The sequence below is a fragment of the Gouania willdenowi genome, chromosome 12, assembly GCF_900634775.1.
Source record: "Gouania willdenowi chromosome 12, fGouWil2.1, whole genome shotgun sequence".
Taxonomy (NCBI): domain Eukaryota; kingdom Metazoa; phylum Chordata; class Actinopteri; order Blenniiformes; family Gobiesocidae; genus Gouania; species Gouania willdenowi.
This window is the reverse complement of record NC_041055.1, coordinates 2,197,002-2,217,144: the sequence shown is the minus strand read 5'-3', so window position 1 is coordinate 2,217,144 and position 20,143 is coordinate 2,197,002. Positions and strand designations below refer to the sequence as shown.

Genomic DNA, 20,143 nt, shown 5'->3' with positions numbered 1-20,143 from the left:
TAACCTTCATCTTCTTTGTTTGCTGTTTTTTGTGAATTATTGTCATATTTCTCTGTTGTTTTTTTGTTTGTTTTTTTGTTCTAGGTCAATACATGCAAATCAGCATTGTCGCTATAATTCAGCGTATATACACTAATGTGCACTGTCCCTGCAGAATAAACACATGAATTAAATAAAAAGACACCTGCTGCTGAAACTGCGTTGCCAGGTTGGGTTTATCGTTCCTGTGTGGATAAGAGAAGACGCTCAACAGTACGACCGATTCAGTGTGAAGAAGATCAAACTGAATTTCTCTTCGTCGTGGCAAATATTAGTAAATGAAATGAGTATATAGTTGAATAGAATTCAATAGAATGTTTTTATGTTAAGTACAGCATAACTAAAGAGATCAACATCCCAAAACAAGAGAGGACAGAAGTCTGTAAACATCGCTTTAATAACCATTTACAATAAAATAAACACCTTTTCTTTCAAAAGTTTAATGCAGAGACAGTAAACTTTTGTTGTGATTGTATCTGATCTGAAGGTCACATGATCAGCATTTAGAATAATGACCAATCAGAGCATTACCACAGGAAACAACAAGTGCTTTGTCATTCTTTTTTTTTTTGTTTTTTGTCATTTTGCACATTTTTCATAGTTTTGTTGCATGTTTATGGTGTGATTTTTTTACCCTTTTGTAAATTATTCCTCTTTTTCTCACTTTTTGTGTACTCGTTTGTAATTATGTATGTTTTCCAAAGTCCTATAGGGGGTCTGGTTTAAAAGTTTAGCATTCTACCGACTGAAACATCCATAGGTTGTACAAACGTTCCATCGTTGTATCAGAGTTTAAAATGAGTTTCTAATAAACATGAAGTCTTTTGATTAAACAAAGTCCATATTTGAGCTTTGCAGCAGCAGAAAGAAGCTTCTGGTTCACACGGAGGATGTTCACGTTAACACGGACTGTTGACGAGTCTCAGTCGGTGTCGAGTTCAGAGGTTTATTTATAACTGAAGATGCTCTTCTTACCTTATGACAGATCCATGATGGGACTTTTTATTGCACTCACTCAAAGGCTTTGAGTGACTCAGCAATATGAATAATAATAATAATAATGAACTGCTACTTTAATGTAGAGGATCACTTGTGATCAGATAAAGACACATGAAGGCCTCACAGATCAATAAATCATAGTTAATTTTCTCCAAAAATGAAAACAGGAAAGTTTGTTTTCATCCCCACTGTAAACACTTGCTTTAGTGACATTTCCCGCATTGCACTGTGGGATGTGGAGTCCTGTAGATGGATCCATGGAAGTGTTTTTCCTTCATTCTTTTTGTGATTTCTTGTGTTTCTTCTCCAGACGAAGGACATTGATAGGCTAGACTCCATTTTTGTTCTAGTTTGGTTTAGTCTAACAAGAAATCACAGTGAGAATGAAGAACACTTCTATGGATCCGTCTACAGGACTCCACATCCCATAATGCAATGCAGGAAATGTCAATAAATCGAGTGTGTAACAGTGATGCAAATTGAGGACAGTATCTACAGAGTGGTATGAGCTTTCACGTCTCTAAAACACCAGAAAACTCCCCAAGATAAAGCCCCTACATTTGTCAGTCTCTATTGAGAAAAGAGTCGTTAAAGGTGCGTTCACACCGAACACAACTTCAGCGACTATAGTCGCTTAAATCGCCCGTGATGAGTCGCTTAAAAATAGTCGTGCTTTTTGGTTGCTTCATCGCTCCAGTGAAGTGACGACCAGGCTATAGTATGAGCCGGAGGTGCAGCGTGAGAGCTGTACACTCAGTGCCTGGGGAGAAAACTCATTACTGTTTAGATGTCGCGAGACAGCGTCACTCAAAGTCACTTGAAAAGTTTAACATTTTCAACTTTGAGCGACTTGTTGCCCAATCTAATCGCTGGAATCGCACGAATCACGTCGCTTGTAGGGCAGTTGCATCTTTTACATTGATTTTGAATGTAATCTACTCACTAGAGTCGCACCTTAAAGGTGTGTTCACACCGAACGTGACTGCAGTCACTTCAATCACCCGTGATAAGTCGCATGAACATGGTGGCGCATTTTGGTCACTCCCTCACTTCATCGCTCCAGTGACGCGATGACCAGGGAACAGAATGTGTGCGGAGCCTGTGACAGCGGGAGGGAGGGGCTGCTGCCTCGGCTCTACAGATTGTGACGGCCGGGGGAGTTCAAAAGTTCAAATTTTGGATGCACAGGTCAGGTCGCTTGAGATCGCGTCATTTACATTGATTTTGAATGTAATCTAGTCGCTTCAGTGTGAACTCACATTAAGAGCTCCAGAGTTGAGCGCGTTCGTGAGGATACCGGTAAGGGACAATAAGTTTCGAAACCAGGAGGTAATGGGTGGAGCGTGGTTGATTCCATTCCAGTTTCACGATTCTACATACTGTAGCTTTAATACATAATGATTTATGTGATGTATTTCTCTTATAGTTGTGTTATTGTCACAGATGATGCTTTATATTGTTACATATTGGCTTGTAAAGAAAGGCAGTTTACTTGACGAATAACGAGGCAAGGAAGTGAAAATGACCAATAGAAAGGTGCAGGTCAGGCTTGGTTAAAGAATGACACACTGGGCTTTGGGTTTCGCTTCTTCAGCTGGAATCTGTTTGTGCTTCTCTGGTTGAACTAGTTGAACTGGTGGAACCGGTTCACCTGGGTCAACTGGTTCAACTGGTTCAACTGGTTCAACTGGTGCATCCTGGGCCTCAGTTTGCATCTCGTGTTCTTCTTCTCTGATTGTGTTTTCCTCACTTTCACCAACGAGCGGATCATCCAACCAGTTTTCCGCTGCGAGACCGTCCAGCGAATCCCGCCTCACTTCTTCTCCACATCCGTCGCCTTCGTCCGCTGTCTCTGCCGGCGACGCAGTCTCCTTCTCCTCCTCTCGTTGCTCCTTTCCACTGGCTCCGCCCTCGTCCTGTGCGATTGCGTCCACAGGAATCAAAGGCGTGAGGTCCAGACGAGACTTTGGAGAAGACGCCACTTTTCTCCGCGGAGGAGGAACTGGGACGTTGATCTCCGAGTCGTCTCGCCACAAGTCCTCGTCAGTCGGAACACTGACGTCTTCATAGTCCAGGAATAATGAGGAATCGTCCCCTGATGAGATATGACAAGCTGAGACACTGAAGGAATCAATTGGTGTTTCTGAGACTTTGATGCAAACCCTTTTTACTTCCTTTGTGTCGCTCTTCATCACGGGAACATCGTCGTCTTCTGCTGATCTTGGGAAAGGCTCGATGTCACACGGAGAAGAATTTCCACTTGACCTGAAGAAGTCGGTGATCTCCTCCTCCTCAGGACTTTCCACCTCAATGTTTCCGGGCGTAGTTAGAAAATCTCCAAACTCATACAAATCCTGAGTCAACGTCCGAGGCGCGTCTGCAGGAGGTTCTTCTGTCGTCCACTGATCCACCTCCACCACAGGAGTCTCGTCTATCAGCACGTACTTCTCTAGGTATCCCCGCGCCTCCCGGTCCGACTGTCGGCTGTGGAAAGACTTTTCAGAGGTGACGCTTGCAGCGTCTTCGTCTTTGGCGCGGCTGCCAAGCGCCTCCTCGTACAGGTCCGTATAGAGGAAGGCCATGGCTTTGGGTTCCTCCAGCAGGATGGGGTCAATGATCTTTGGAGGTCCTTCTGGTAAGAAGATGGGAGTCAGAATGTCCTCCTGGCTCCCAAACAAGTTGGATCCACTTATTTTGGAGGGAACTTTAATGGGCGTGTTTTCAGCCCCTCCCACTCTGCTGTGGAGAATCTTGATGAGGCCACTGTCCATGTTTCCGTAGAAGACTTCGTCTGTGAATTCCAGCAGACTGATGCTGTCAGACTTCTCTGCGTCTGCCATCGTTGTTGTTGCAGTTTCTTCAGATTGAGGGGGTTTCTCTGTGTCTCGCCTCTCCTCAACCTCTGGTTTCACCTGCTCTTCACAAACTCCAGCAGCAGCAGGACCTCCTGGAGCTTCAGCGTCCATCAGAGAAAAGGCCTCAAAATAGTCAACGTGTCCCGTAGCCCCCGCCCCTACAGGAGGTTTGGCCACAGGAGCTCCAGGTGGATCCATCCCGTCAGCAGCTGCAGGAGGAGGAATGGCTCCACAGGTGGTGGGAGTCAGCGTCTCATCCTGGCTCTCCGTGTTGACCTTAAGAACCTGTTTCTCCTCCAGATAGGACAGGTTGTCCACCATGACTCGGCTTTCCTCCTCATCCACAGTCACTAGTTTAGGAGGAACAATGATGTTTAGGATCTCTGAACCTTCAGACACTAAAGTGAACAGTCGTTGCTCCTTCTCTTCCAGAGGATCGTTAGGCTCCGCCCTGTCTTCTTCTTCTTCGCCTTCTTTTATATTTGGTTGAGAGAACTCTACTAACTCTGGCCGTCCTGGACCATCAGAGGAACTCAATTCCAGAACCTCCTGTTGTTGTTTCTCTTTGGGTTTCTTCCTCCTTGAAATGACTTCCTCGTCCATGACAAAGATGATCTTTCCGGCCGGGTGTGTCGCAGGTGTCGGCGACGCTGATTGGCTGAGGTCCGCCACCGCAGGGCTTTCGCTCGGCCACGGCGTCGAGCAACCGCTGGGCGTGGTCTCCCATGCGATCCCGCTGTCCTCGCCCTGCACCGTCACCATGGAGAAGGACGAGTCCATCATCAGGCACTGCATCTTTGGGCGGACGTTGACATCATGGACGGCGTCGCGTAAACTGAAAAAAACATAAATACAACAACAGTGAGGTATTGCGAGAAAAAAATCCTCCATTCTGCAGCTGAAGAATTATACAGACACTGAATAATGTGGAAGCTGAGGGTCACATGATCAACATTCATGCCAGCATTAGAATAAAGACCAATCAAAGCATTAACACAGGAAACAACGTTTTGTTGTATTTTTTGGTTTGTGTGTTTTTCTGTCATTTTAAGTGTTTTTGGAGTCATTTTGTATATTGATATTGTAGATTTGTCTGTTTTTCTTGTCATTTTGGGTGTTTCTGTGGTCATTTTGTGTATTTTTGTGGGTTTATAGTGTGCATCTATGTCATTTTGTGTGTTTTTGAGTCATTTTGTGCATTTACTTTAGGGTCGGCACAAAATCAGACCAAGAGCCACATATTTCCCATGTAGGGTGCAGATGTTTGGGCCGAACACACAACCCTGATGTGATTTTGTAGCATTTATAAATAAAATCTTCTGCTTACCGTGTGTTGAACTTTATTTCCAATCTTTGTGATTAAAATACATAAATTTGATAATGAAAAAGTGAAGCTTGTTGCAGAATACCTGTTTCTCAGACTCTCCACTTCATCACCAGCATTGGGGTTTGGTCCTGTGACGTCTTCAGGCTCCAATGCTGTCATCTCCACGTCCACCTCCTGCTGTGGGAAAGCCTCCATTGTTAACGTGGAAGATTTAAAGTTGACTTCAGCCTCTCTGCTGCTCTCTTCCACTCATGTGTGCTCAGAGTGAGTTTTCCAGCTCAGCGTTACCATGAAATATAAAACTGCTCCTCCAGTGTTTCATCCAAACTATTCCTAACATGTGGGATTGCTTCATTTTATCAGGTGAACCCATTTGGATTTGTACGAGAAGAAAATGACTCAGATTAAAGGGACACAGAATGTTAATAACATAATGTTGTTGGTCAGAGCTAAATATAGTTGTGTACATGTTGCATGTATCATGTGTCTGACACAGGTAGGAATGTTCAGCTGATGAATGTGGAAGCAGAGATTGTGAGAACATCGTCGTCAGATCTGAGGATCACATGATCAACATTAACACAGGAAACAACAAGGGATTTGTGTGTATTTTGTTGTCATTTTATGAGTGTTTGGAGTCATTTTTGTGTGTTTCTGTCCTTTTGTGGGGTTTTTTAATGTGAATGTATGTCATTTTGTTTGGAGTAGTTTTGTGTATTTATATTGTAGATTTTTGTGTTTTTGTTGCCATTTTGTACATTATTATAGTCATTTTGTGTATTTGTCTTTACTTTTATGCATTTTTGTTGGTTTTTAGTTTGCATTTATTTCATTTTTGTGTATTTTTTTGTCATTTTGTGCATTTCTTTAGTCCTTTTGTGGGTTTTTGGTTTGAATTTATGTGTTTTTGTCATTTTGTGTATTTTAATTGTAGATTTGTGTATTATTATGATCCTATTTGTGGGTTTCTGTTGTTGTTTTATGTTTTCTGAGTCATTTTGTGTATTTTGCTGTCATTTTGTGCATTTTTTATCCTTTTGTGGGTTTTTAGTTTGCATTCATGTCATATTATGAAATTACATATATTACAGATTTGTATGTTTTTGTTGCCAATTTGTGCAACTTTGTCATTTTATGGGTTTTTTTAGTCTGCATTTGTGTAATTTTGAGTGTCTTTTCATATCTGTGCAGAAACAACTGATCTCCATGTGAAACAAATGCTTTGACTGAGGACAGAGGAAGGCTGTGGGTCATCATCTCTACTTCTCAGCCATGCATGGCTCCTATGAAAATGTGCAGCTTCCAGCTGCTGACGTCTGTCATGCACAGTGACAGACGTGTTTGGAGGGTTCAGTCAGTAGCAGCCTGTATCAGGGTAAAGATTCCTGTGTGTCAACTCTAGTTAACTCTAAGTTTTACATATTAAATGAACAGTTTCAGTGTTTTTCTTGGGATGATCAAGCAAAACTGCATTTCTGAAAGTAATATTTAGAACGAGAGAACATGAATATATGGAACATGAGTTGGCAATTATCTAATTTTGTGCAGCCCTCAACATAAATGCACAAACAGACCCCAGAAAAACTCACAAAATTACAGAAAAACACACAAAAGGACAACAAGAACACACAACAACTCCAAAACGATAACAAAAATACACAAAATGACTACAAAAACACACAAATTTACAAAAAAAAACAAAAACAAATGGACAAGAAGAATACACAATAACTGCAAAATGACAACAAAATGAAACAAGAAAATTTACAAATATTGACAGGAATAGATATAAAAGGACAATAAAATTCAAATAATTCACAAAATGACAGGAATTTTAAATTAATGGTGTAATTTTTAGCATTCATGTTGTAAACAAATAGTGACAATTAAATACAACATATTTGTGAATTAGAATTGTCCGCACAGTACAGAGAGAGAGAGAAAACGTTTTTATCGCAAAAACGTAATATTTCTTTGAGTAACGTGAGACGACGCGAGGCTGCCAGTGACGTCACGACGTAAGAGCGTCTGTAGTCACGTGACGCTCTGGTCGCTGCTCGAGCAGAGGCGGTGGATGAGGATGAGGATGAGGATGAAGCTGGGCTAATGGACGGTCCTGGGGGCTGACAGAGGGCGGACGGGGGTCGGTGATGACAGGGGAGGACTCGGCGGACGGACACCGATCAGCAGCACCGCTGGCCCAGCCTTCCTGTGAGGACAGACACCGAAGAACCACCGCGAATCCTCGGAGAGACACGGCGGGCGGTGAGACGGTCCCCGCGGGTCGACGTTTAATCCGGGAGGAGTTGATGCTAACGACCCGGAGCGAGCACCGACTGGGTCTGTGTGGGGACAGGGGTGGGGGGATGAAGCCAGTAGTGGAGGGGGGAAGTGTCCCGTTCAGACCGCCTAACAACAGCCGACCCTGAACGCACCGAGGGCGGCGGTGGAGAACCAACGGCCCGGGCTGGATTTACACTGACAACCGCTGGCTTTAATTAAAGAGGGGACGTTTGATTTATAACCCGGCGTCTGCCAGAAGCTGGAGGAAACCAGGTGCTGTTTTACGGGATAAACCCGCCCCTCCAGCGGCTCGGTCTGTCAGCTTGGACCCGGACTAGGCTCCTTAACCTGGGTAGATCCGGCTAGACCCGGGTGGGTCACCATGAAGCCAACACCGCCCAGCTGGAGAACCGAGGAACCAGAGGGCTTAACAGCAAGCCGGGCCATGTTGGACTGAAAACAAACAAACAAATAAACAAACAAACAAACAAACGGGAGGAGGTGAGGAGAGCAGAGGGATCAGAGAGAGAGAGAGTGACCTGCGACAGGCACAGAAATCCAGCTAAGATGGGGTATGTAGTACCAGAGATAAACCTGTGTGTGTGCGTGTGTGTGTGTGTGTGTGTGTGTGTGTGTGTGTGTGTGTGTGTATAGATCAGCTGTAGATTTGCTCCCACTGTGAACTGTATGAAGAGCTCCTGCTTGTCCTCTGGTCACTAATACACATCCAACCATTACACATCCAACCATGGAGATTGGATGAAACCACCCCCTACTGTACACATCTGACCCACAGTAGTGCACGTGCACATCAAAAAGTTTATAGTTTTAAATCAATCTTAACAACAGGAACCTATTTGTGTCACTATAACAATTTAATAAACATACAACTGTATGAGATCAGTTCATTTTCACCTACTTAATCACATCTTTATTAATCAGTCATGGTACAACATTATTTATTAGCTAAAAGTAAAGAGTATTTTAGATACTTCTGAGAAATGTAAGGGCCCCTGAAGTAAACTCAGGAAAAATAACTCCAAAAACGCAATAAATGAATGAAAAATATTTAAATCACTCCAAAAAAACACACAAAATCAAAGTTACATTAAAATCTAAAGTTTAGTTTTAAAAAAATCCCAACAACAACAACAGGGACTTCTTTGTGTTTCTGTAACAAGCTAATAATAAATATAAACTCTAAAAAAAACACAAAATAAAAGAAAAATATACTAAATGAGCAGAGCACGGAATGCTTTTGAGATAAAAATTTTCCAAACATCAGGATTTTCACGTGTATGTTTACATCACTGTAGGTTTAATTATTGATCAGTCATAAACATGTGTGGAAGGTGGTGTAGGACAGTCTGAAGATGAGCAGGTTTGGAGTTAAATGAACAATAATTGGCAGAGGACATAGGTTTGTTATAATAAGACTTAATAATTTTCTATAAGTTTAAATATATTAAAGTTTCTTCAGTGTTGTTGTTACATTTTGGTGAAAGTGGGAAATCTGTTGCACAAACGGTTGATTTATTGTGAATTTTCAAACATTTGTAACTTTAGAGGCTTACTGTAGCACCACCGAGACGTGATCATGTGACCTCCTTCTTACTGCAAACGATGAGGCGTCACGTGACCACTCGGTGGTCGTACTGCTGAACTACTGACCTGATGCTGCAGAGCACGTCCTCAGTAATGCTACTGGCTGTGGATTTAATCCACAGAACAATCAAGACCACACACACACACACACGAGACTGGTTTCGTGTGTGTGTGTGTAATTAGCTTTTGCTTCACCCTCATTTCGTTCAAAAATAATATCCGACATATTTACATTTTAAAAGTTCCTCAATTACAGTTTACACATTTAATTTAATTCCATATTTAGATCCTTTACTGCTGTTGAACTTCCTGAAACCGTACTCAACATGTGGTTAAATAAAGGTTCCAGAGAGCAGGGACCCCCACTGTAGCTGAAGGTGGTTGAACACAGACATGAACATTGAAGAACAGTCATGTGGAGACAGGACCATCTATAAGGGGGAATAAAGGAGAGATTTTTGGGGTCCATCCATAAAGTCAGTAAAATGATGGTCTATTGTTCTATGAATCTGTGATAACCACATTTATTTATTCATCTGAATAATATCCACTGTTATCCAGGAACCTTTATTATTATTACAGTCATCTTAAAGATGGAAATCCTGGTTTTAATCACTAATAAAATGAGTTAAAAGTGACCAAAAATAATGGAAAAGTTGGTGAAATGGGATTTTAAAAACAGCAGAAATTGGTTAAAAGTTGGACAAAAATGGAGAAAGTGTTTTAAAAAAAAAAAGGGTTCAAAGTGTCAGTATTGGCTTAAAAGTGGAAGAAATGGGGGAAGGGGGGGTTGATGTAATTTCCCAAGCATAGGCTTCTTCCTATTCCTTGTTGAACGAATCAAATGTATTTTGGGTATTTTTAAAAAAAAAAAAATTAATGGAGATTTCTGTTGAGATTTGTTTATTCGTTTTTGTTTTCATTCATTTTTTTAATTCGTTTGTTTAAAATAATTACATAAACAATTTAAAAATTAGAAACAATTAGTTTAAACGGGCAAATAATGGGCATGACAAATGTTGAATATGGTTAAATTGTCAAAAATCTGCCTGAAATCTGGTGAAAAGAGGTTAAAAGTGACAATAATGGGTCAACATATGTAACATTAAGTGGAAAAGTGTTTAAGTGCTGAAAATGTCTAGAAAGTGGAAAAAATGTGCAGAAAAGACATGAAATGTGACGTAGAAGTGTCAGAAATGGGTTTAATGTACAAAATACATTAAAAGGATAAAAAATATGTAGAATAATAGATTAAAATATGGAAAGTTTGGTGCAGTTGCAGAAAAATGGCAAAAATATGCAAAAATGAGCTCAAATTGATAAAAGAAAATCTTAGTTTTTTGAAGGCATCTGGCGACCCCCTCCCAGTGTCCAAAGAAATGTGATTAGTGGTCATTTGTTTATCAATAATACCTGATCGGTTCCTCTTTTCTTTTCATTTAATCAATTTATCCTGCAGCGAAAGAAGGTTTTTAATCTCATTTCCTGATCAAATAAAGGATTGATAAAATAAGACTAGTGGGAGATTTAACCCACAGTGACACGGAGATTGGTTCTTATTTCTTAATGGCAGTTTATATTTAAAGAGCTTATCGTTATTTTACTGTAAAAAAGAATATCATTGTTGGTTAGTAAACCCACACAGTGTAAAACCAATTAAACAAAGAAGATTTAAAAAACAACAAAAAAAACACACAAATATAAATAAAATCTATGTAATCTGTCATATCCATGTTGTCAAAATATACATGTAACACCCAAAATTGCTCCAAGAACACACATTGCAAAAAAAATTACACAAAATGACAAGAAAATTAGACAAAAAGACAACAGGAAAACATAGAAAACTACAAAGAAATGGCCCATCACACAAAATGACAACAAAAATAAACAATATGACTCCAATAACACAGAAAATGGAAAGAAAAAAAAACTTAATGACTCCAAAACACACACAATGTAAGCAAATATACAAAATAACTGCAAAAATGCACAAAATATATGGACAAATATATAAAATGACAACACAAACACAAGGTAATAATAACAAAAATCAATGAAAATGACAGGAAAATATACACAATGACAATGGGAAACTTTTATCCCTAAAATATGATTCAGAATGATGATCAATCTGAGCATTAACATCAATAAAAGGTTTTTGTTGTCATTTAGTATATTTTAGTGTGTTTACACTGAGGCGTGTTTGCCTACGCTCCAATTAAAGCAGTGATTTAATCCATTTAATCCTCTGGAGCTGAAGATAAATCTGTGTTTTGTCTTGATTAAAACAATGAAAAAAGCAGCTGAATATTTCAGATTAGGAACAAATGTTTGGTTTCTTTTTACATTATGAACCTATTTATCTGTAATCCTCTGATTGGTTACCTTGAAGCTGTTTAGTGTGGTTTCTGACTTCCTTCCTTAAAGAATCATCTTGTACCACATGTGGTCAAATCATTAGAACACAATTTTCTAGGCTCCGCCCACACATAACAGTAGATCCAGATGAAACTCAGTGAGATCATTGAAGAACCCCATATGAGCCGGTCAAATTTCATAGAGATCAGTCAATTATGAACATACTGTAGATAGGAATGATGAGAAAAAGGGATTTTTCCATTTTTCAAACTGATCTTTTTAATCCTGCAAACAAACAAACAAACAAACACAAATAAATAAACGTCATTGAAAACAATATTGCCATTTACGTTTCAGGAAGTTATTTTCCGTACATTTTTTCATAATCATGGAAAATCGTAGGCTCTACTGTTGCAGCATTAGTGAGGCTACCCCAAAAACACACAAAAAGCAACAAAACGAAAACACAAACACACAAAAGGACTACATATTACAAAACAACATCAAAACACACAATAACAGAAAAATGGTTAAAATGACAAAACACACAACGTGATTACAGACTTACAGAATAACACAAAATGACTCCATAATACAAAAGTTAGCTGTGAGTTAGCGTGGTAAGAAGTTAGCCAGCTTCGTAGTACACCACACATTGAATAAATCCAGGAAGTTAACACGATAAGAGGAAATCTAGACCCAAAATGACTCCAGAATCACAGAACAGCAGCAAAAACACAGTGAAAGACAAATACTCAAAATGATAAAAAAAACACACAAAGTAACAAAAGACTAAATGAGTACAGACACTGGTACGTTCACTGCATGTTTTGTTTCAGTTCATTGTTTCTTTCTAAACTTTAGTCTGAAAGGATTGAGATGAATATTCACAGACTTGGTTCTAAGCCCCAGATAGACCCAGTGAGTCCAGTATGTGACCAATGGTCCCCCCCCCCCCTTGTGCACAGAGAGCAGCCCATCTTCAGCACCCGAGCCCACGTCTTCCAGATCGACCCGAGCACAAAGAAGAACTGGGTTCCTACGAGTTCTCACGCCGTCACCGTCTCGTATTTCTACGACAGTACCAGGAATGTTTATCGCATCATCAGCCTGGACGGATCCAAGGTGGGTGCAAAGCATCATGGGACGCTGTCAGTTCAGATAAATCACGCGTGTCAAACTCCAGGCTCGAGGGCCTTTTGAGCAAGGGTTCTCAACCTGGGGGTTGCAAGACACTGGGAGGGGGGTCGCCAGATGCCTTCAAGAAACAAGGAATATTTCATGAATGATTTGAGCCCATTTTTGCTTATTTTTACCCTTTTTCTGCCATATTTTAATCTATTTATCACTTTTTTTGCCATATTTTTCCTCCTTTTAATGCATTTTTGCTACATTACTCCAATTTCCATTACTCATCACATTTCAATGCCTTTTCTACACATTTTTTTCCACTTTTCAGACATGTTTAGCACTTATAAACCCTTTCCACCACTTTTACACCTAATGTCACATATGTTGACCCATTATTGTCACTTTTCACCACATTTTATGCCAATTTAACCACATTAAATTACATTACATGTCTGTTTTCAAAGAGAACCACTGGTGTAAATCACTTCATTCAGCTGTAGAACTCTGTCTAAATCAACAAGTTTTAGAAAATCATGCAATTTTTCTCAAATTATTATACAAAATTAACCCATATTTAATAAAAAAAAAAATCATTCACAAATTCAAGGAAATTTGCAGTTATGATCCTGCAGAGCTCATTTCTGTCACTTTAGTGCTTGAATGTTATTGATGTTCCACATACGTTACATTTATATCGTTTATACGTGGAAGCACAAACAATATAAAACCAATAACTTGTTTCTGTTTCTCAACGTGAATTCTGTATTTTTTATCATTTTTCCATGATCACAGAGAACCAGTGTCTCTCCACGTGATGTCACTTCCTGTGTGTGTGTGTGTGTGTGTGTTGTCCACAGGCCATCATCAACAGCACCATCACCCCCAACATGACGTTCACTAAGACCTCACAGAAGTTTGGTCAGTGGGCGGATAGCAGAGCTAACACTGTGTACGGCCTGGGATTCTCCTCTGAGAGCCACCTGCTCAAGGTAGGCTGCACCGTGCACGTGTGTGTGTGCGCGCATGTGCGTCCAGGTCATGTTCATTGCTATTTCTTAATGGAAGTTTATATTTAAAGAGCTTATCGTTATTTTACTGTAAAAAAAAAAGAATATCATTATTGGTTAGTAAACCCACACAGTGTAAAACCAATTAAATAAAGAGGATTTTTTAAAAAAAAACAACAAAAACCCACACAAATATAAATAAAATCTATGTAATCTGTCACATCCATGTTGTCAAAATCTACATGTAACACCCAAAATTGCTCCAAGAACACACATTGCAAAAAACATACAAAATGACAAGAAAATTAGACAAAAAGACAACAGGAAAACTACAAAAAATGGCCCATCACACAAAACGACAAAAATAAAAATATGACTCCAAAAACACAGAAAATTAGTGTGTGTGTGTGTGCGTGCGTACCTTCAACTGCTGTTTTTCACAGTTTGCAGAGAAGTTTGCTGAGTTCAAAGAGGCGGCGCGTTTAGCGAAGGAGAAATCCCAGGAGAAGACGGAGCTGAGCAGCAGCCCCTCACAGGTAAACAACAACAACAACAACATGCATCCATTCAAAGGAAACACAAACAAAAAAAATGACACAAAATGACTCCAGACTCACAGAATAACAGCAAATACACACAAAATAATCAAATAACATGTCTGTCTGTACGGTTGCCGTACTGACAACCCCTGGTGCTATTAGTACGTTACCGAAGTACAAGTCTTAATCACGTGACCTAAACTGGCCAAATAGTGACAGTGTATGGATAGAATGTCAGTATATTAATATGGCAAATGTACAGATAGCAACTGTTATAACAAAAATACACTAATTGACTCACAAAACAAGATCAAACACACACCAACGCACACACACACAGTAACTGTTTTCTGTGTTAATGCTTTGATTGGTCATTATTCTAAATGATATGAATGTTGATCATGTGACCCTCTGATCTGCTACAGTCACATGTTTGTCTCTAAGTATTGATGAGGGATGAAGCTGAGAGGCTGTGATGGTTGGAAGATCACATGACGATCACATGACAAAGAAACCTGAGCGTCATTAATGTAAACTGTGAATTTAAAAGAACAAAGATGTCATTTTGTAATTTATTTTGTTTGATTGACACTAAAATAAAAAACTCTGGGATGAAGGAGTGGAAAAGAAAGGAAAGAAAAGGTGTCTGTGATGTCACTAACACTGCTAACTCCTCCTCCTCCTCAGGGTGGCGCTGTGAACACTAATGTGTTGTCAGTCAACAAACCCGTTAAAAAGAAGGTAACATCCTCAGTCTGACCCTAAACAGCTTTACCGTCCATTCTTTCCCTTTATTTAAAGTCCTACAGACCAGAACAACTGACCCTCACCTGGTTTACACTGCTACAGACGATCAATATTGATCATTAAAGACAAAGTGTAGACATGGAGCATGTGTTTTCTTTCCCTCACTGTTTACCCACGTTCCTCCCGTTCTTCTTCTTCTGTGGTGATGAAGTGGTTCAGTACCTCCTCCTCCTCGACGTTGCTCTGACAACCTCTCATGTCTCGTCCAATCAGGAGTCAGCGCCAGGCGACCTGAGCTCAGAGGGCGTTAACGGTACCGATGTAGAGAGAGTGGCACCGCCCCCAGAGCCCCCCAGAGCAGAGCCTTCCCACAATGCAACACTGCCCTTCTCCACCAGGTAAGAAATGGTAACCAATCAGAAACCACTCCTCTGTTCAGGTTCCAGCATATCAAAAGTACTTGTAATAGTGAGTAGTCGTATCAGTGAGTACTTGTATATATAGGTACTAGTATCTAAAATACTCGTATCTGTGAGTACTCATATGTGTGAGTATTCATATCAGTAAGTACTCGTATCTGTGAGTACTCGAATGCGTGAGTACTCGAATGCGTGAGTACTCGTATGTGTGTACTCTAGGGATGTAACGATTCACTCAACTCCCGATACGATTCGATTCACGATACGATTCATTTTACAAAATGGGACTGTACTTAAATGACTGAAAATCATTCCTTTATTTTTTGGGGGGGAAAAAACTAGAAAATACTATTTTCCTTTTATTTTTCATTGTCAAAAGAATCCCTTGATAAACTATTCAAACAATGCAATTTAACTAAAAATAAATCTTGAATGAAATAAATAAAGGAATAATACAAATGAAAATGAAGCCTATTCATTTAAATTCTGGTTCCATAGTAAACAATACAAAACTGCATAATAGTTTTTTTTTTTTTTTTAAAGTGCAACTGAAAATGTATTTTGTGCCTTAACAATTGGACTTAAAAAAAAAAAACAGTCTGCACTATATTTGCGTCAGATATTTGTTTGAACCAGCAGAGGGCGATGGTAACCCAGTGGTCAGTTGGCATGCAGCTAAGTGCAGTGAAGAAGAGATGCTATGCTAGCAGACAGAGCTAATAGAAAAACGTGACTTTTACAGATATTCACTTAATATTACAGATATTCTTTTGGTGCTAAAGGGGTAAGGAATCATTTATGAATATATTTAAGAGTAGAAGGCGGCCAGAAAGAAAGTATTAGCAGATTTCGCCCGCCGCCATGACTTCTGGATAGCGCCCTCTGCTGGTTAAAAAAAGTACTGCGATTCAATTTTCACAGCATCGATGTGAACCTTGATACCTATGAATCGATTTTTAACTGCCTTACGATTAATCGTTACATCCCTAGTGTACTCGTATGCGTGAGTACCCGTATGTGTGATTACTCGTATGCGTGCGTACTCGAACCAGTGAGTACTCGTATGCGTGAGTACTCGTATGTGGTGAGAACTCGTATGTGTTAATAACACTGGGGTGTTCCAGGTATTCTCTGCTCTAACCCACTCTCTCTCTCTCTAGTTCCTCCAGCATTAACAAACATTGGGAGGCGGAGCTTGAGGCGCTAAAGGGGAACAATGCTAAGCTAACGGCGGCACTGCTGGAGTCAACCGCTAACGTTAAACAGTGGAAGCAGCAGCTAGCAGCCTATCAGGAGGAGGCTGAGCGGCTCCACAAACGGGTCAGTTAGCATTAGCATTATGCTAAAGTGTAGCAGTGTGTAATTGTGTTGTTGTTGTGTTGTTGTGCAGGTCACAGAGCTGGAGTGTGTTAGTGGACAAACTATGGTGATTAAAACTCAGAAAAGTGAATTGAACCAAACCATTGAGGAGCTGCAGCAGGCGCTCAACGCCAAAGAGGAGGTACTGACATCATCCAATCACTGACTAACACACTGTCTTATCAACGTAGCGCCATAGAATGGAATGCGTAGCGTCCCAGCTTTAATAGCCGTGTGTAGTTTTTTTTTATTTTCACGTGTATTTTTATGTTTTTAGTTTTATTTTGTATCTGTTTTATGTATTTGGAGTCATTTAGTTTATCATTGTTGTCATTTTGTGTATTTTTCTTCTCATTTCATGCGTTTGTTTTTAGGGGCGACCAGTTGCCCATGTGCTCTAATGTTTTCGGTGATTCTTTAATCATGAGTAAACACCGAAATAAAATAAAATAAAGTCAACTTAAATCTACTAAAGTTAGTCTAACCTAACCAGGCTCTAATAGTGAGACTGTGCGTTTACTTCCAGGAGCTGCAGAGGCTGAAAGCAGAGATGGAGAGTGTTCACGAGTTCATGTCTGAGAAAGAGACGCTGATACAGAAACTACACGTGAGTGTGTGTGTGTGTGTGTGTGTGTGTCAGGATCAATTATAATTGTAATCGCTGAATTGACATAATTATAATTGAAATTGAAAAAAACTGTTGCTGTTTTAATTGTAATGTGAATTTTATAAAAACTGTCAATTATAATTGAATTAAACACAAACCTGTGGAACCGTGTTAAAGTTCTATGTCTTACACATATGTAATTAATAATAACATATTTCATATCAACTTTTGCTAGGCTACTGCTAACACTAGGCTAATGTTAATGCTAGGTTATTGATAATACTAGTTAATGCTAGGTTAATGCTAACACTAGGCTAATGCTAATGCTAGTTATTACTAATGCAAGGCTAATGTTAATGCTAGGCTACTGCTAACACTAGGCTAATGTTAATGCTAGGTTATTGATAATACTAGTTAATGCTAGGCTAATGCTAACACTAGGCTAAATGTTAATGTTAGGTTAATGCTAACACTAGGCTAATGCTAGTTATTACTAATGCAAGGCTAATGTCAATGCTAGGTTAATGCTAACACTAGGCTAATGTTAATGTTTGGCTAATGCTAATACTAATGCTAGTTATTGTTAATGCTAGGCTAATGTTGATGCTAGGTTATTGCTAATGCTAGGCTAATGCTAACACTAGGTTAATGTTAATGCTAGGTTATTGCTAATGCTAACACTAGGCTAACGTTAATGCTAGGACAATGCTATTGCTAGGTTAATGCTAAGGGAATGTTAATGCTAGTTTAGTGCTAATGCTCGCTTAATGCCTAAGGCTCGATTAGTGCAAACGCTAAGTTGGTTAGTGTTAATGCTAGGCTAATCCCATTGCTATGCTAATGCTGACATTAAACCAATGCTTATGCTAAATTATTGCTATTGCAAGGCTAATGTTAGTACTAATGTTAAAGCTAGGTTAATATTAATGCCAGCTAATGCTATTGCTAGGCCAATGCTATGCTAATGCTACGCTAACCCAGAGCCGTTTAGAGAGAGAGTTGCAACAACGGAAGTTCGAAATAGACTCAGTTCCCAGAAGTTATTGGTGGGAAATTTGAATCCATTGATTTACAATATTTATACAGTACACCATCATATGCACACAATAATAATGTATTATTAATTAGTTAATAATGCACTCATTAATGGGTTTAGATACGCTGATAATAATATTTAATATGATAATTTAAACGTCTTACCGTTAAAAAGTGCATGATAAAAAACTGTCTACTCCGCTCTAGCTTCATTGGCTGCAACAATAAACTTCCAGGAACGATTGTAAGGCTCCATGAATCGCCATTGCTGTAAAAAAAACGGCCCCATTGGCGTGAACGGAGATGTCGCAACTCTCTTTAAACAGCTCTGCTCTAAGCTAATGTTAGCACTAATGCAAACTAATGCTAATGCAGTGTTCAATGACGCGGGCCTGCGTCCTCATTTGCATTTTCTTTAGGAAATGACTTTCAGGGGAAAATAATAATTGTCATTTTAATTGTTAAAAAAAGCAATTGTAATTGAATATAGATAATTGAAGACAGAATTGTAATTGATAGAATGTTATGGACTCCAACCCTGGTGTGTGCAGGACGTGGAGACTAAGAACCGTTCTCTGGAGACTCAGCTGACTCAGCTGGAGCAGCGTCTGGAGAACATTCATCAGGAGAGAGAAACCTTCAGGAGGACTCTGAGAGCGCTGCTGGAGCTCCTGGACGGGAAGATCTTTGAGATGACGGAGCTGCGCCACACGCTGGCCAAGCTCATGGAGAGCAGCTAGAGCTAGAGCTAGAGAACGCCGCCATCATCGCTAGAGAACGCCGCCATCATCGCTAGAGAACGCCGCCATCATCGCTAGAGAACGCCGCCATCATCGCTAGAGTGCCGTCACCATGCCAACACCTGCATGTGCTCACGCCCTCGTTGACAACTTGAATTCTTTTCTTTTTTTTACCAACGCACACTTTTCTATGTCGTTTACAATCAGCCAAGGGAAGCCTTCGCGCCTCTTCTTCTTCTTCTTTCGCTCCTTTTCTCCTCGTGTGGAGACGAGCTTTGTTTTCTCGTGGATGAGAAACCATCGCCTGAGATTTATCGCTTTGTGACACTTTCCTCTGAGATATAATGTCAGAAAGATTCTTTTTGAAGAATATGTTATGGTTTCATTTATTCCAGGGGTGTAAAACACATTTTAGTTCAGGGGCCAAATATGGAGCAGTTTAAGGTCAGAGGGCCACAGATGGTATTCTGTGAGTTTGTACTTCATACGTATAAATGATAAAGTATGTGAGTATATCAGACACTGGACAATCTTCACTTAAATTTCACCGATTTTGGAAAAATTTGAATTTCAGATTAAAAATAACTGCCATCATGTGATATAAGAACTGGAAAACTGAGCTCTGCAAATATTGTATTTATGTATTCATAGGGGCTGAGATAGCTACAACTGAATTAGTTGGTAATTTTCAATTTTTCTATTATTTCTACTTTCTTGAATGAGCCGGATTTGATGTTCTAAAGGGCTGGATTTGGCCCCCGGGCCTTGAGTTTGACACGTTGATTTATTCAGACAACTGTTCCTTAGGAAATCCACTTTGATCTCCTGACATGTTTTAAGTGACAACTGCCAGTCAGAGTTTGTTTCCTTTGAAGTTCCCTTTGAAGTTTCCTTATTATTATTATAACGTATTTTTAATAAAAAGCAGGAATTATGACGCAGAATTCAAGGAAACAACAAAGCGATAAATAAATGAAACCTTAACATTTTTTCCTCTGAGACGGAACGTTTTGCCATTTCTACAAATTCTTCAAAAAAATGTACAAGCAGCAATATATAAAAAGAAGGGAGCGTTCTGGGTTAACCCCGC

General features: G+C 39.7%; 2 protein-coding genes and 1 long non-coding RNA gene across 3 annotated transcripts; 2 read left to right on the top strand and 1 right to left on the bottom strand.

The window, feature by feature from the left end:
• Positions 1-672: 672 nt before the first annotated feature.
• On the bottom strand, positions 673-5,618 carry LOC114472906 (cardiomyopathy-associated protein 5). Its single transcript, XM_028462212.1, has 2 exons — positions 5,303-5,618; positions 673-4,728 (listed from the first exon to the last, which is right to left on the bottom strand). Exons 1-2 carry the CDS (start codon positions 5,413-5,415, stop codon positions 2,592-2,594), a joined length of 2,250 nt encoding a protein of 749 aa, XP_028318013.1. The 5' UTR covers positions 5,416-5,618; the 3' UTR covers positions 673-2,591.
• On the top strand, positions 5,431-6,866 carry LOC114472908 (uncharacterized). Its single transcript, XR_003675204.1, has 3 exons — positions 5,431-5,583; positions 5,717-5,822; positions 6,412-6,866. It is a non-coding gene; the product is annotated as an uncharacterized LOC114472908 (long non-coding RNA).
• A 588-nt stretch (positions 6,867-7,454) lies between these two features.
• Positions 7,455-19,651, top strand: homer1 (homer scaffold protein 1). Its single transcript, XM_028462213.1, has 9 exons — positions 7,455-8,075; positions 12,438-12,594; positions 13,458-13,589; positions 14,051-14,143; positions 15,167-15,291; positions 16,473-16,632; positions 16,703-16,813; positions 17,198-17,278; positions 18,865-19,651. Exons 1-9 carry the CDS (start codon positions 8,071-8,073, stop codon positions 19,051-19,053), a joined length of 1,053 nt encoding a protein of 350 aa, XP_028318014.1. The 5' UTR covers positions 7,455-8,070; the 3' UTR covers positions 19,054-19,651.
• Positions 19,652-20,143: the final 492 nt, after the last annotated feature.

Coding starts and splice junctions, on each gene's coding strand:
- LOC114472906 (XM_028462212.1), bottom strand. CDS start 5,415: ATGGAGGCTTTCCCACAGCAGGAGGTGGACGTGGAGATGACAGCATTG. Junction 4,729..5,302: donor GTGGAGAGTCTGAGAAACAG/GTATTCTGCAAC, acceptor TGTTTTTTTCAG/TTTACGCGACGCCGTCCATG.
- homer1 (XM_028462213.1), top strand. Junction 12,595..13,457: donor TCAGCCTGGACGGATCCAAG/GTGGGTGCAAAG, acceptor TGTTGTCCACAG/GCCATCATCAACAGCACCAT. Junction 14,144..15,166: donor TGAGCAGCAGCCCCTCACAG/GTAAACAACAAC, acceptor TCGTCCAATCAG/GAGTCAGCGCCAGGCGACCT.